This window comes from Danio rerio, chromosome 14 (genome assembly GCF_052040795.2).
Source record: "Danio rerio strain M-AB ecotype USA chromosome 14, GRCz13ab, whole genome shotgun sequence".
In the NCBI taxonomy this organism is placed as follows: Eukaryota; Metazoa; Chordata; class Actinopteri; order Cypriniformes; family Danionidae; genus Danio; species Danio rerio.
In genome coordinates this window covers 30,110,817-30,125,000 of record NC_141034.1, presented here as the reverse complement: position 1 = coordinate 30,125,000, position 14,184 = coordinate 30,110,817, and the positions used below count along the sequence as shown (strand labels likewise).

At 33.8% G+C, this 14,184-nt stretch overlaps 1 protein-coding gene across 3 annotated transcripts in view; it reads right to left on the bottom strand.

Moving 5' to 3' along the window:
* slc36a1 (solute carrier family 36 member 1) overlaps positions 1–14,184 on the bottom strand; it is an 80,810-nt gene that overhangs the window by 49,107 nt on the left and 17,519 nt on the right. For all 3 annotated transcript variants that reach the window (XM_087281518.1, XM_087281520.1, XM_087281519.1), the window contains exons 9-11: positions 9,596–9,694; positions 9,344–9,510; positions 6,517–6,686 (exon numbers count right to left, since the gene is read on the bottom strand). In XM_087281518.1, coding sequence (XP_087137644.1) covers positions 6,517–6,686; positions 9,344–9,510; positions 9,596–9,694 — 436 coding nt within the window. The remainder of the gene's footprint in view (positions 1–6,516; positions 6,687–9,343; positions 9,511–9,595; positions 9,695–14,184) is intronic.

Here is a 14,184-nt window from a genome sequence, read left to right as displayed (position 1 = left end):
ATAATCAAAAACAGTTTAAGTAACAACAATTATTTAAGATTTATGGTTGGAGTTTTGTGGTATTTGTACCACTGACACATACATGCATATGCACATACATAAACATATACAGTTTAAGTCAGAATTATTAGCCCTTTGATGTTTTTTTTTTTTTTTTTTTTAATATTTGCCAAATGATGTTTATCAGAGCAAGGAAATTTTTACAGTATGTCTGATAATATTTTTTCTTCTGGAGAAAGTCTTATTTGATTTATTTCGGCTAGTATAAAAGCAGTTTTTAATTTTTAAAACACCATTTTAGGGACAAAATTATTAGCCCCTTTAAGATATTTTTTTTCGATGGTCTACAGAACAAACCATCGGTATACAATAACTTGCCTAATTAATTGCCTAGTTAACCTAAATAAGCTAGTTAAGCCTTTAAATGTCACTTTATTTAAATTACCTGTGTAAACCATCAACAATATTTAAAAAATTGAGCGCCAAAGTAGTCTATTAAAATGATGTATGATGAAGCTGAAAATTCAGCTTTATAACCACAGGGATTTTTGATAGCAATGACTATTTTTAACTGAAATAATATTTATTTTTTTACAACATTAGAACATTCTGTTTATCAAGTAGCCTTAACAAGCATAAAAATCACATAAACAGAATCAAAGAACTCTGTGCGTGCTTTTCTCTACTTTTTCACTTTTAATCTGTCTCTCTCTCTCACACACACACACACACACACACACACACACACACACACACACACACACACACACACACACACACACACACACACACACACACACACACACACACACACACACACACACACACACACACACACACACACACACAATTCCAAAACGTATTGTAAGAAATGACAGAAAATGATTAATTATGAAAACAAAGGTTAACCATATGCATGAATATGTATTCTACATGTTTAGTCCCAATGTGACACTTAAGCCTAAGTAAAGTAGATGAAGATTAATAGGCTGAAAGAGCGTTCAAGACTGCCTCCTAGTGAAGAGAACGCTACAGGAGTAAAAAAAAAAAAAAAAAAGAAAAAAACCCCCACCTCTGCTCATGTGAGATCACAACTCACGTGTCACGCAGGAATTAACAACCTCCGCTTAGAAGGGAAATCAATACAACTGCTAAAAAAAGACCAATCTCAGATATTCCTAACAATATATTTAAAGGCCTGGGATGTAGACACGTGCTAAAAGCAGAGTGGTTTGGTTGAGGATGTGTCCCATTCAATTGCTATTTTAAAAGGAGGCATGATTGCTTTCATCTTCAGGCAAAAGAGGCACATGCTCATGTTCAGTAGCTGACTGACCACTTTCTGCGAAACACAGAGCTCATTTATTTCCTGCACCCCATCCGAATATCTGAGTCACATGTGGAAAACATTCTCTGTTGTGCTCAAGGTCCAGCTTATTTCAGAAAAAGAAAAAAGTGACAAAAGGCAAAAATAGACTTCGGTTAACAATGACAAATGCTCTGTGAAGTGCCTGAACAACCTTGAGCTGCGGTGAAAAGGAGACGGTTTGACACACGCATGAGCGCGTGCAAAAGCAAATGAGTCGTTGAGAACACTTCTGACTTTTGACGCAAGTGGCCCAACGGTTGATGGATTTGGTTTAGAGATCGCTGAAGTCACATGAAAATCCATTAAATCACAACACACTATTCTTATTTTTTATTTATTATGAATGATCTTTGTACTATAGGCTTTTTGAATGAAACACTGTTAAAGATATTTCTCAGGATTTTGTCCTCCAACTGCTCCTATTTGTTGTACCAAAGTCCCTGAAAGGCTTTAATTCTATTGTCTTTGGTAGCAGATTCACAAACATCACATCCAAAGTCTTCTGTTTTGCTTTGTTTTGATTTCATTTTTGATAGTATGTGAAGTAACTGAAATCATTCAGCATAGTGATATGCAATGGTTATGTGGCTGTGAGAGCCACATTAGTAGCCCCAGAGTTTTCGAGCCCCGAAAATGGAGCATTTTTGAAAACGCTGAAAAGATTTTGGTTTTAAAACGCTGCTTCTCCATGTCAGTGGGAAATGAAGACATCTAAAGGCATGGCTGCAGACGTTCGCCTCTCTGATTGGGGCTTTTCCCTCAATAATAAGTCCACAAAGTTCAGTCTTGCACCCTTTCCTTTAAGACTTTGCAAGTTTGATATGGAAAACAAACTCCAGAGGACACGTTGGGTAAATCTTCAAAGGGAACAGTGTACTTTATAACCTCATTCACATCACCATGGCTACGTTGTTTCACTATCTTAACAATAAAATAAAAAAAACATCATATGAGGAACTGCCTATTTTCATTTTGATATTAACAACTTAAAAGACACTCGTGTAGGTCCACATTTATTTGACTATCATCTTCACTGTATGCATTTTTATAACAAAAAGGAGCCTATAAAATAACTGCCTTCTTTCATTTTCTTCGAAAAATATGAAACATACCCTCTCTTTTGCTGAATATCAGTTTTAATAATTAACAATGACCATTATAAATGTATAATTTACAATAAGTCTATACAATATAGAAAATAAAGACAAACAATCAGTCAAATGTGCAGAATCAGTGTACGTGGTTACATTAATTAATATATTAATTTATCTTTGCTCTCAGCCAAAACCTGTTACATGAGAACAAGTAATAGATTTAAAAGACAAAAGAGTCATTAGATAGAGAGAAGATTAATTAATATCACGTTTAACAACTATAGTGAGATGAGATCCAGCGGAAGATCCTTAATGAACTGTCCGACGTGCACAATTCTTATCTGGGGAGGTATGCTTAAAGCACCCGCTGACTGCCTGGAGCTCAGACGTCTGCATATGCTGCAGCACATGCCAGAGTGTGTGTGCCATCACGTGATGTGCATTTTTAGCGATTTAGTGTGGACTGTGGTTTTTTCATAAACGCTAGGTGAAACGCCAGTGTGAACATGGATCATTTTCGTACAAAACACCGTTTTAAAACTGAAACATATTAGTGTGAACAGGATCTAATTGACAGGGGCCAGTTGCACCAGCAGTGCGCAAGTTAAAACGTAGCCTAGTTGTGACTTAGGGACACAAAGTTGCAACTTGCGCAATACTAAATATTTCTGTGTTGCTCCACTGAACTTTACGTTTAAACGTAACGCTACATTCCATATTTACGGCAGCCTCCCCCCATGTAAAATAGTAGAAAAGAAACAACATTGAGATTAGTTTACATTTAGATATGATAATATAGAATGATCTACTTCTACTCACAGCCTTTTCCCCCTCCAAAATCTTGCATTGTTTTTCGGTTTGTGAAAGAAGAAGATTTAAATTTTCTTTCAAGGAGTGTTTTGTGTTAATTGTAGTCATCAATTAAAACGAGAATTTCTCCATAACCGAGTTCTTCTCCCTGTGCTTTTCTCTTTCGTGTGTTTTTCTTTCATGATATAAAAACTAAAGTACTGTTTTCCTTGCCATTGAGTTGCAATGGTTACTACTAATGTTTAAATACCTATATTTCGAATGGTGATCAAAACTGACTGGAGCTACCTGTGCATTATCTATGTGTGTGTGCACAATATTTTAATTGAAACATTTATTAAATATCCAGTTACATACACTGTAAATAAAAAAATGTTTAAAAAATTATTTCACGTTTCTTTTCTGGCAGCCGGGGTGCAGGAAAACCCCCCCGCCGTTAAATAACAGAGATTTACTGTAAAATAACGGCTGTTAAATAGCAAAAAATACTGCAAAAATGGCAGTTAACTAACAGAAATGTGCTGTAAAATAGCGGAAGTTAAATTTCAGAAATTATCTACCAATTTAATATTCGGTATTTTACAGTAAATTTCTATTATTTAACTGCCGTTAATTTACTTTTTTTTTTGACAGTGTAACTAAAAAACTAAAAATAAAGAAAACCAACAAAACATTGTCCATGCCCCTTTGTTACCTGATGTTAAAATACATGTTACTTATATTAACATGTTTTTCCAGAAGTAATGACTACTGTATATTGTTTGGTTCATGTAAATTTTAATACAAAAATACATTAAAAAATTTATATGAGACCTTCCAAGAAAAAACTGCATCTCTAGCATAATTTAACTATGAATTTACAATAGCAAAAAGTAGCAATCAAGCTTTTGTTGATTGTAGAACCACAATATTACTAAAATATCAACAAAATTTAACTAACCATGTTATTTGTTATTTTTAGTAAACTATAGATTATTTTCAATAAACTTTTCAAAAACTTTAATTCGGTCTCTGTTTCTCTCATGTTATGATTTTTGTCATGTTTACTGAATCACAACCATAAATCATGATGCACAGCTGCATAACTGGATCATTGCAGGAACCATGAGAGGGAAAATCAGCAACTGAGGCCCAGCGTGTTTGCTCAAAAGTGAAGAAAATGTACACAAGAGAAATGCAGCAGGGATTCTCACGTGCAAAACAAAGTGAATCTGATAAAACCGCTGATACTGCATACCGATGAGCAACGGCCCACTTAAAACCACTGCATAGCCTACAAATAAAAACATGTTCCTCTTGGATAGCAAAGAAAAACTTTAGAGTCATTTTTGCCAAGTCATTTCAGGTTGAGTCTGAATCGGGTGTGAATGTGACACAGATACCCATTTCTGTCTTGATGAATGTGAGGACATAAAAAAACGCTAGCAGCTTTAATTTTAAATAGTACAACATCATTTTAATTCACTCAAACCTTCTGAACAGAAAAGGACAAAAGATAAAGAGGAAACTTTCTAGCTTGCAATGCTTGTATTTGCACTCACCCTCAAATGCATACCTGTCAACCCTCCTATTTTCCAGGGATTCTGTAATTTACCATTCTATCCTGCATTCTGTTAAAATATTTTCCCCATATTTGTAATCTTTCTATGAAAGGTGGCAGTAACATCTTTTACACAAAGCCAATCCTCACTATACACCACATGCGTCAACCTCAAGGCCCATGGGCCAAATCTGGCACACCATTTCATTTCATTTGGCTGACGAAAGCATATGATTCACATCAAATGCAAATTTAAGTATTCTTGCAAGTGAGTAACATACAACGCAAACTGGGTAGCACAAATGATGTTGAATGCAAGATGCATTTTTCGCAAACACACAAAAAATGCTTCAATCATCTTGCGATATGCAAAATATTCAACTCTATCAAAAAAACTGTACGAGGTGAAAAGCATCCTGGGAATACTCTAGACTGAGTAATGTGGTGCAAACCCAGCATTATGATAAAAGCCCATGTTGCTTTATGTTGTATATTGACTAAAACTACATCTCCCATAATGCTAGTAGTTTCTTTTGTGACCCATTCAAAATTATTTGTTGTTCACAGTTCTGCTTCTCTCAAATGTGATAGAGTTTCAGAGAAAGATAATGACTGGTGTCTGATGATATTTGTCTTTGTTATTTTTTTATTTGATAAATGTGAGCTTCTTAAACTAATAAAATGACTCATGTCAAAAAAACCCAGAAAATTAACATCTATTTTACATTTATCCAGGTACATGTATGTATCTAGTTACTTTAATATGGTACAATGAGATAAAGAGAGACAATTATTTGAACAGTATGCCAAGGAGTAGTAAAAGTGAACGCTCTCAGTGAAAATAAGTTTGAAAGCCCTGCTAATCAAATAGTACCAAGAAACCACCGGGGGGGGGGGGGGGGGGGGGGGGGGGTTTGCTCTCAAATATAATGTAAAATGTAATTTACAAGAGTTGCTCAAGAAAATTATGCTTTTGATTTTATTCGCTTATGCTTTTGTGTTTGTTTGTTTGTTTGAAATGTTTTTAACTTATTGGTACAAGAGCAGCATTCCCTTCTTTTGCATTGAAGCCATGCACCGTCACCCTTCCTATGCAACCTCTGAATTCACATAATTTAATTCACATAACTGTATGTGACTGTGGAAAGCACTTCGTAATGATATGAAGAATAAAAAGAGTAATACGGTACATGCAATTTGAAGAGGAGCAAAAATAAACAGACAAATACATCACATGTCCAAATCAAACATGGCATGCTTTAGCATAATCACAGCTGATTGTGTTTTAAATTTGCACAAACAGTTAGAAAAGTAAATCAAATGCTTGTCATTATAGATCTGAAGGTCTTAAAGTGACACCTGTGTTACTCAATGTTAATAATTTTTTTTTAAAGAAAATATAAAAATAAGGGATTTATTCCCAGCTCTTCATTAAATAACTATGGTAATTTTAATCAGAATCAGTGTAGGTTTATATTTATATTATAAAGTAATGAAAAAGTGAATGAAACTTGATAATTGGGTTCAATATCTGGTATTAGTTTTAATAGGCTAAACTAATCTATTCCATACCTGTCAACATTGAGATGTAAAAATAAGGGATAACACCCCCCTGTGGACACAGGTATGCAAATGTAGAACACTAAATTTGATTGTGTGTGTGAAAAAAGCTTTAGTTTTGTATTTGCTGTAGTTCGACTCACATGTGAGGCCTACAAGAGCCACGCGGATGCTGAGGTCTACCATCAATGCCCATCTGGGACCACATCGCGCCACCGCTGGCGGGATCAGGATTTCTGCTGACACGTAAAACTGCAGCGCGTAGGTGATGTAGATACCAAAAGAGTAAAGCAGCTTCACAATCTGATATAACCTGCAGAACAGACAGACATCGCATACCTTTCTTATTTCTCAAGCTATTGATGTCAAAATCATAAAGGTAAAGAAAATGAGAAGCATAAAAGGAATAGATTACAAATAAAAGTATCACAGAGGTATCACTGATATCTGTAATAATCACGAATGCTCTTGAAAGAGCGTTTTGGTCTCTGTAGTGACACATCAATCACTGCACTGCCGTTAACAGCAGCAGAAGACTGACACCTCTGTGATTGTGCATGGAGCCCACAGCTTCTCATTCCACATCACTGGTCCCTGCTGACAAACTCTAATGGCTGGATTTGGGCCTGTTCCCACTTTCAAAGTAGTTTGTGGGTCAGCTTTTTTGTTGTTGTCAGGGCACTGACTCATTCAAACTGCTTCATCTCTACAGTATATGACTGATACAAACAAACCCTAAATCTTAAAACTTTCTAAAATATCGGCAATTCGGTGTATAGAGCTAGCAAAGAAATGAAAGTAGAGTTAGAGTTTAGGCAAACAAACAAACAAATATATAAACATTTCACTCGTATTACTTTCATATATTTTCCAATATAATGGTGTTTATATTATATTCTGGTGATCAGCTGTATTGCTCCAAAATTCAGCTTCAAATAATCATTCAGAAATCATGCTTTTAGAATGCTTTTTAAAATAGAACAGTTTTGTGACAATATAAACATATTTACTGTCACTTTTGGTCATTTATGTGTCCTTGCTAAATATTATTATTTACAAAAATGGAAAAAAAAATCCTGAACAAAACTTTATTATTTCTCCCTCTCTTTTTCTCTTTCTTTTTTCTTCTTTCTGTATTTTACTTTATGGTGGGTTTCAGGCATACATGTATAAGAGCTATACTCAAGGTGTGAATTATACATTGACGATCAGGGTGGTCAACATTTTCAGTAAAATATCAGTTTGTGTAATGCTTCAGTGAATCAAATGTATGCACTTAACTAAATTATCTCTAATTTATTAATGAAGCATATTTACGTTTTTCAGTGTTTGTGGGATATTTAGTATATTCTGACCTACACTATCCTCTGATTAGCCATTTCAGAGGTTACTGTAGGTCAAACTATACAAACTATGTTCCTAATTTGACTTTACTTTAGGCTTTTTGTTGAAACAAACACCTATTTTACCAAAAAATTGTCTTGTGAACACTTACTGTACGATGTACATCGGTGGTCTAGCCATGCTGTAACTTGACCCTAGTTTGCATAGACTGGTGCGATTATGCATTTACAATGGTATAAAACGTCATAGGTGAACTCAAATGTGATTATATTATATATTCATTTAATTATTAATATTACTACTTAAGGGTGGCATAGTGGTGCAGTTGGTATTGCTGTTGCCTCACAGCAAGAAGGTGACTGGTTCAAGCCTCGGCTGGCTCAGTTGGCATTTCTCATTTCCTCTAGGTGCTCCAGTTTTCCCCACAGTCCAAAGACATGCAGCATACAGTAAGTGCACTGGGTAAGCTAAACTGTCCTTAGTGTATGTGTGTGAGAGAGGTGTATGAGTGTTTTCCAGTGATGGGTTGCAGCTGGAAGGGCATTCGCTGTGTCAAATATATGCTAGATAAGCTGATGGTTAATTTCGCTGTGGCGACCACAGATTAATAAAGGGACTAAACTGAAAAGAAACTGATTTAATAATCACTATTATTTAAGACCCAGATCAAAGCAAACCATTTCTCACTATTTAGAGACTGGGGACTGACCCCTCATTCATGTTGTTTTGACATCCTTCAAGGGGGATCAAGCTTTAAATAGGGGGTTCAATACCCCCCAAAAACCCCTGTAATTCACACCCTGGTAATACTGAATATATCTGTATAAATTTGCCATAAACCGGAAATTCCTTATGACTTCATTATAGTCACCCGTTTCCATCTGAAACAAAATGCTGAATAAGGGGCAGAGTTTTCCTTTAGCAATAGCATTTTCACTTGCAAAAAGTAACTTAATAGTAATAGAAAAAGGTATCAACGCCAAGTTGTCAAACTAACATCACCTACACTGAATACATCCTTTCCAGAGCAGAATTTCTTTCCTCCAGATTTTGATTAATGATAACAAGTTTTACAACCCTATGGTTCTGACTCTCTGCTATGCCTAATTTTGGCCTTGCCAGCTCCTAAATTCAAAACCCCAATAGCTAAGGATTTTATATTTTATTTGTCTTGTCTTTCATGTTCCTAGACCAGGGATCAACAAACTTGTTCCTGGAGGTCCGGTGTCCAGCAGATTTTAGCTCCAACCCTATTTAAACACACCTGAACAAGCTAATCAAGGTCTTAGGTATACTTGAAACACCCAGGCAGGTGTGTTGAGGCAAGTTGGAGCTAAACCCTGCAGAGCACCGGACCTCCAGGAACGAGATTGATGACCCCTGTGCTAGACAGTGCATAACACAATACAAAACATTTTTTTATTATAAATTAAAGTGATTGTTTACCCCAAAATACAATTCTCTCATCATTTACTCAACCACTTGAGTGTAAAGAAATTGTAAGGATTTTTTTTGGTGAACTTTCCCTTTGACCTGCACAGATTAATTGTTCATCTCAAGAGCAACAATCTGAGTAATCAAAGACTTGATTTGATTCGATGACTAACTTAAAGATCCAATGCTCACCAGCACAACGGTAGGTTTAACGTGATGCTGCCCCGAATTTCTTCTCCGAAGCCAATATAGCCGATGGTTCCCAGAGAGATGTAGAGGAATGTGACGATGCCCATGCCAAGATACAGAACCTTGGTGAAGTTTCTGGGATTCTGCATCTTATTCTCAAGTGGAAGCACCTGTAGATGATGAAAACTGAGTAAGAAACCATGTTTTTCAACATTTCTGAAGTGACACACATATCAGAGCAAGGGAACAACTTACAACTCCAATTCCCTCAAAGGCGAATATTGCGGTTCCAAAGAAAAGCGGATAGTCAGCTCCTCTTCCTGCCAGCGGGAGGTTGATGGGGTTTGGAATATTCTGACAATGCAAAGCAAAAGGAGAAAAAATAATGCCTGACAGTCTGTGAGACATAGCAAATATTTCAAAAAATGTTTACATGAATTTATAGTGGATTGAAAAAGTCAGATCATCAAAATGCTTCTATTTTGCTACAAACACACACAGCTATAAATGCACATGCGTACATATAATTCTGTTGTGCACTGCAGTATGATTTTTTTTTGTCTTTTTAGTTTTGTTGACTAATGTTTTAGTGGATGCCATGATACATTTCTTTTTTAGGTTTTTAAAAAGTAAGGCTAAGTTTAAAGCAAGGTTTAGGGTTCATACTTGGTTATTATCTATAGCTCATGTATAGATCAACAATTATTATTTCATAATTAGTTAATAAACACATATTATGCACATGAGTAAACGGACTGTAAAATAAAGTGTTTCCATAATTTTAATAAAATTGAGTAGGAGAGACCGGGGATGAAAGTAATGTGGTACAAAAGTTATTATATTTTTATTATAACCTTCACTTTACCAGGAAAGACACATTGACATTAAAAATCCGTTTTACAAGAGCGTCATGGCCAAGATTAGGCAGTATACAAGTCACATGGATCTAATAGACAACAAACAAAAAGCAATTAACAGTTCACATGAATTACAAATTGACAAACAAACTATTCAAAACATCTGTTTCAATTTTTTGCCGGTGTCCTGCATAGTTTAGCTCCAAATTCCCTCAATTGGGATTTAATGGGGGTTGGAACTAAAATATGCAGTACACCGGCCCTCCAGGACCAAGTTTGGGCAAATCTGATCTAGACTAATTATTATAATACCTTTCTCGGAAATTAGTTGAAATAAAATAAGTTGACTTGTTACTGTACTTCTTAACGTTAATAACATATTTAATTTTTTTTAAGTGAGAAATAACAGCATTAACTTGAAACACAAATCTTCTAAAGCATGATCAGATTTTAATGTCTGTTTTTGCTTATTTAATGCACAGTTGCTATAAAAACTTATTCAAAAATGTTAAACTGTAATATAGATTTATATTTTAATTACTGCACAGTTAAATAGTAAGTATTGAATATTTCCTATTCACAACACATTGTACCTTTCATGATAATTTGGCAAAACTTAAAAAAAAAAAAAAGTCTCCAACTACTGACACACTACACTGTATAAGCAGAGTTTTTGGAGTACAAATGCTGTGCAAGTGAAATCATAAAACACTGAATTTACAGTAAACTCATAATGCGTTGTGTGCTGGTTCAAGAAGCACTGAGAGGAAAGATTATGTGTTCTTTTGACAGCCCTGTAAGCGCACTTGAAACTCTTGACTCTTCACAAAAAATGTTTTGCGAACAGTAAACCAATTTGCAATCTTCAGCCAACTTCCTCTTGCTGTTTCCACCATGACAAATCTTCTTTCCTGACTGAAAAATTGTTACCCACTCGCTGGTTTCTCAGCAGCAGCCTGGCTGATTACAGATGGAGGTTCTGATTTAAAGCATTTAAAGCTGTTCAATAGGAAATGGGCTTTATAAAACAACCCTGAAACCTGTCATTGGCGCTTAACTCTTCATCCATAACATCTGAGGCTCAATCAGCAGCCAGAAAGGAAAAAGCTTGGTCCTGACGATTGCTTGGGACTGATTATCTATAGTTGGTATCCTTTTGAACCTTTTAAAAATGTTTTGCTAGAAAAATGTTATAATAACTAAAAAGCAGTTGGTTTAATAGTCTGTTAAGCAATGCATTTTTTAATGACACATATAGTGTTGCTTAAGCATTATACCTTAAAAAGTGGTAACAAAATAATCATTTTATTGGTCACAGTCAGAAACAGTGCCACGTATATTTTGAAATTGTCAGTTCTGAAAGAAATTATGGTGCGGTATCTCCAAATTCATAGTGACAAAATATTGCCAAACTTTCGTTTAGAATACCAACATGATATTTTTGGATTTTTAAACTAACAAAAGAATAGAAAAGGAAGCCTATGTTATTAATCTTCTGATAATATTTACAAGGTACCATTTTTACAGATGCAAATTTATTAATCAAAAACTCTTTTTATCCTGCTATGCTAATATAATTACAACATTTTATGAACAACACAGCTAATAAAATAGCCATTACCAAAAACTTTTCTTTACTTGAAACCTTCAAGATTCTGTAATTCCACACGGCCTTTACCCTTAGTATGCAGACTTATACGTATATTTGTTTGTCTTATTTATATTTAGTATTTGTACATCTCTGACCTTTTTTTTCTTTTCTTGCCTTTTTGTATTTGTATTGTTCTGTGCTCTGTTTTTAAGCATTAATAGTAAATTATTATTCATAATAATAAAAAAGGTCTTTGATTTAAGGTTCAAATCCAAATATCTATCAATCTGTCAATCTATCAATCTATCTATCTATCAAAAATGTTTTTGTTATTACTACTACTACTACTACTATTATTATTATTATTATTATTATTATTTACTTTATTACTTTCTTTGGAAACTATTAATCATTTTCTGACAATCCTTTTAAAATATTTAGCCAAATAATGTTCTGGTAAGCCACAATTTAATCTAAATTGTGTTGTGACTTTTCAAAGGAACTAATTTAATAATATGAATTATAATCATGCATAATGTAGTGAGTTTTAAGGTTGTTAAAAGTTATAATAAGCAATACAAGTTATAATGTGCATAATTCAATAAATGTTTAAATGACACTATAACTGTTGTCAACTTTATACATTTTTCCTTTTCAGTTCTGGATAGTGTTCATGTTAAAGAATTTGTGAGGATCTGTTTTAATTAGTTTCTTTTTCTGTCAAACACAAAAGTAGATATTTTAAGAATGCTGGTTGCTAGGATTGCCCACTGACTTCAACAGCAGAAAAAAAAATTATAATGGATTCCGATAAACATATTTTAAATAAAAAAATATCTTCTTTTGTGTTCAAAAATAGTTTTTTTTTAAATTACTTTGATTATTTTCAATAGATTTTATTTAACCTTTTTTTTTTTTTTTTTAAATACAAAAACAATACAAGGGAAATCCTCTGGTATAAACATAGCAAGCCCAGCAATAGATCAAAAAATAGAAATAAATGAATTTAAAAATTAAAGTAAATAAATATTAAAAGGGGGTATACGAATCAATGCAATCCCAATGTTCAAATGTAATTATCAGAGTATGAGCAATTGTTCCACTAAATCTTTAGTATAACACTAATCAGTTTTGAGGAAATCCAGAAAAGGTTGCCCTACAATTTGATTTTGGTTTCAAGGAATGTATCCTCTCAAGCTGAATGACTTGATACAATTCATCTATCCTCTAAAATGGGTTTTTAAAAGTGAAGCGTGAGTAAATGATGACAAAATTTGATTGCATGGGGTGAGCTATCTTTATATCACACAACAGCAACTTTTTGGGGTACTGAAAATGCAAACACTTCAAAAAAACGGTAAGGTTATAGTCTCTTCGTAAACTATAAATGTGAATTCATAATATAGTTTTTGTGCATCTTTTTAGCAGATCCGTCTTAAAAAAAAAAAGTCTGGAATTGAATTATTGAATTGGATTGAATTGAATTATGTACTGACATCACTTTATGCATTTAAAAATAATTATAATGATAAGCTATGGACAAAAAACCAACCAAGTGGTTGTGATGCCTGTAAACGGGTTAAAAGATTTATTATTGTGTAATTGTACCATTATCTATTTTTTTCCTCTTAGCACTGCAATTTTTCACACTGTACGATAGGGTTGCACAGTCTATTGTTTTGACATCAACACTGTGATGTGCACATCTGCAATAGTCTCATCGCAGGGTGTGCACAGTCACAAGTGATTTGTGGATAAACCGCAAAGTTTAACCATAATAGAATGGAAGTTTATGATTGCACATGTTTTAAGGCCTGTTACTGTGTAAATATTTAGAGTCAATTTAGAGCATTTAAGTGCGAGATTCAATAATCTCTCAAATTATTTGTATTTAACATATGCATTAAAGATTATGCAATACTATTTTGTGTTATGTATACATTAAGAGTTTTATTTATTATGTTTATTAACAATGGAGTTTATTTAATTAGGTGTTTTATTAATTATGATTTTTCCAAGATACATTTAGAATCCCTTTTAATTAATAAAATCAAGCACTGTTTACTACATTTATATCTTTGTTCTATTTACTCTCTGTTTTCAAATTGTTCATACAAAATTATATTTTATGTAGATGCACAAACATACAAAAAAACCTTATATTTCCAGCATAATAAATTATTTCTCATTTGTCCCTTTTTTGCACATTTTAGGGTCTGTTACTGTGTAAATATTTCTAAGTTAATTTAGAGCATTCAAGCACAAGATTAAAAAAATTTCTAGCAATAATTGAAATTAATTGTATTTTACATGAGCATTGAAGATTACCGCAATGCTGTTTTGTGTTATGAATACATTAAGAGTCCTTACAAAACCATAAAACAAAGCACTGTCTA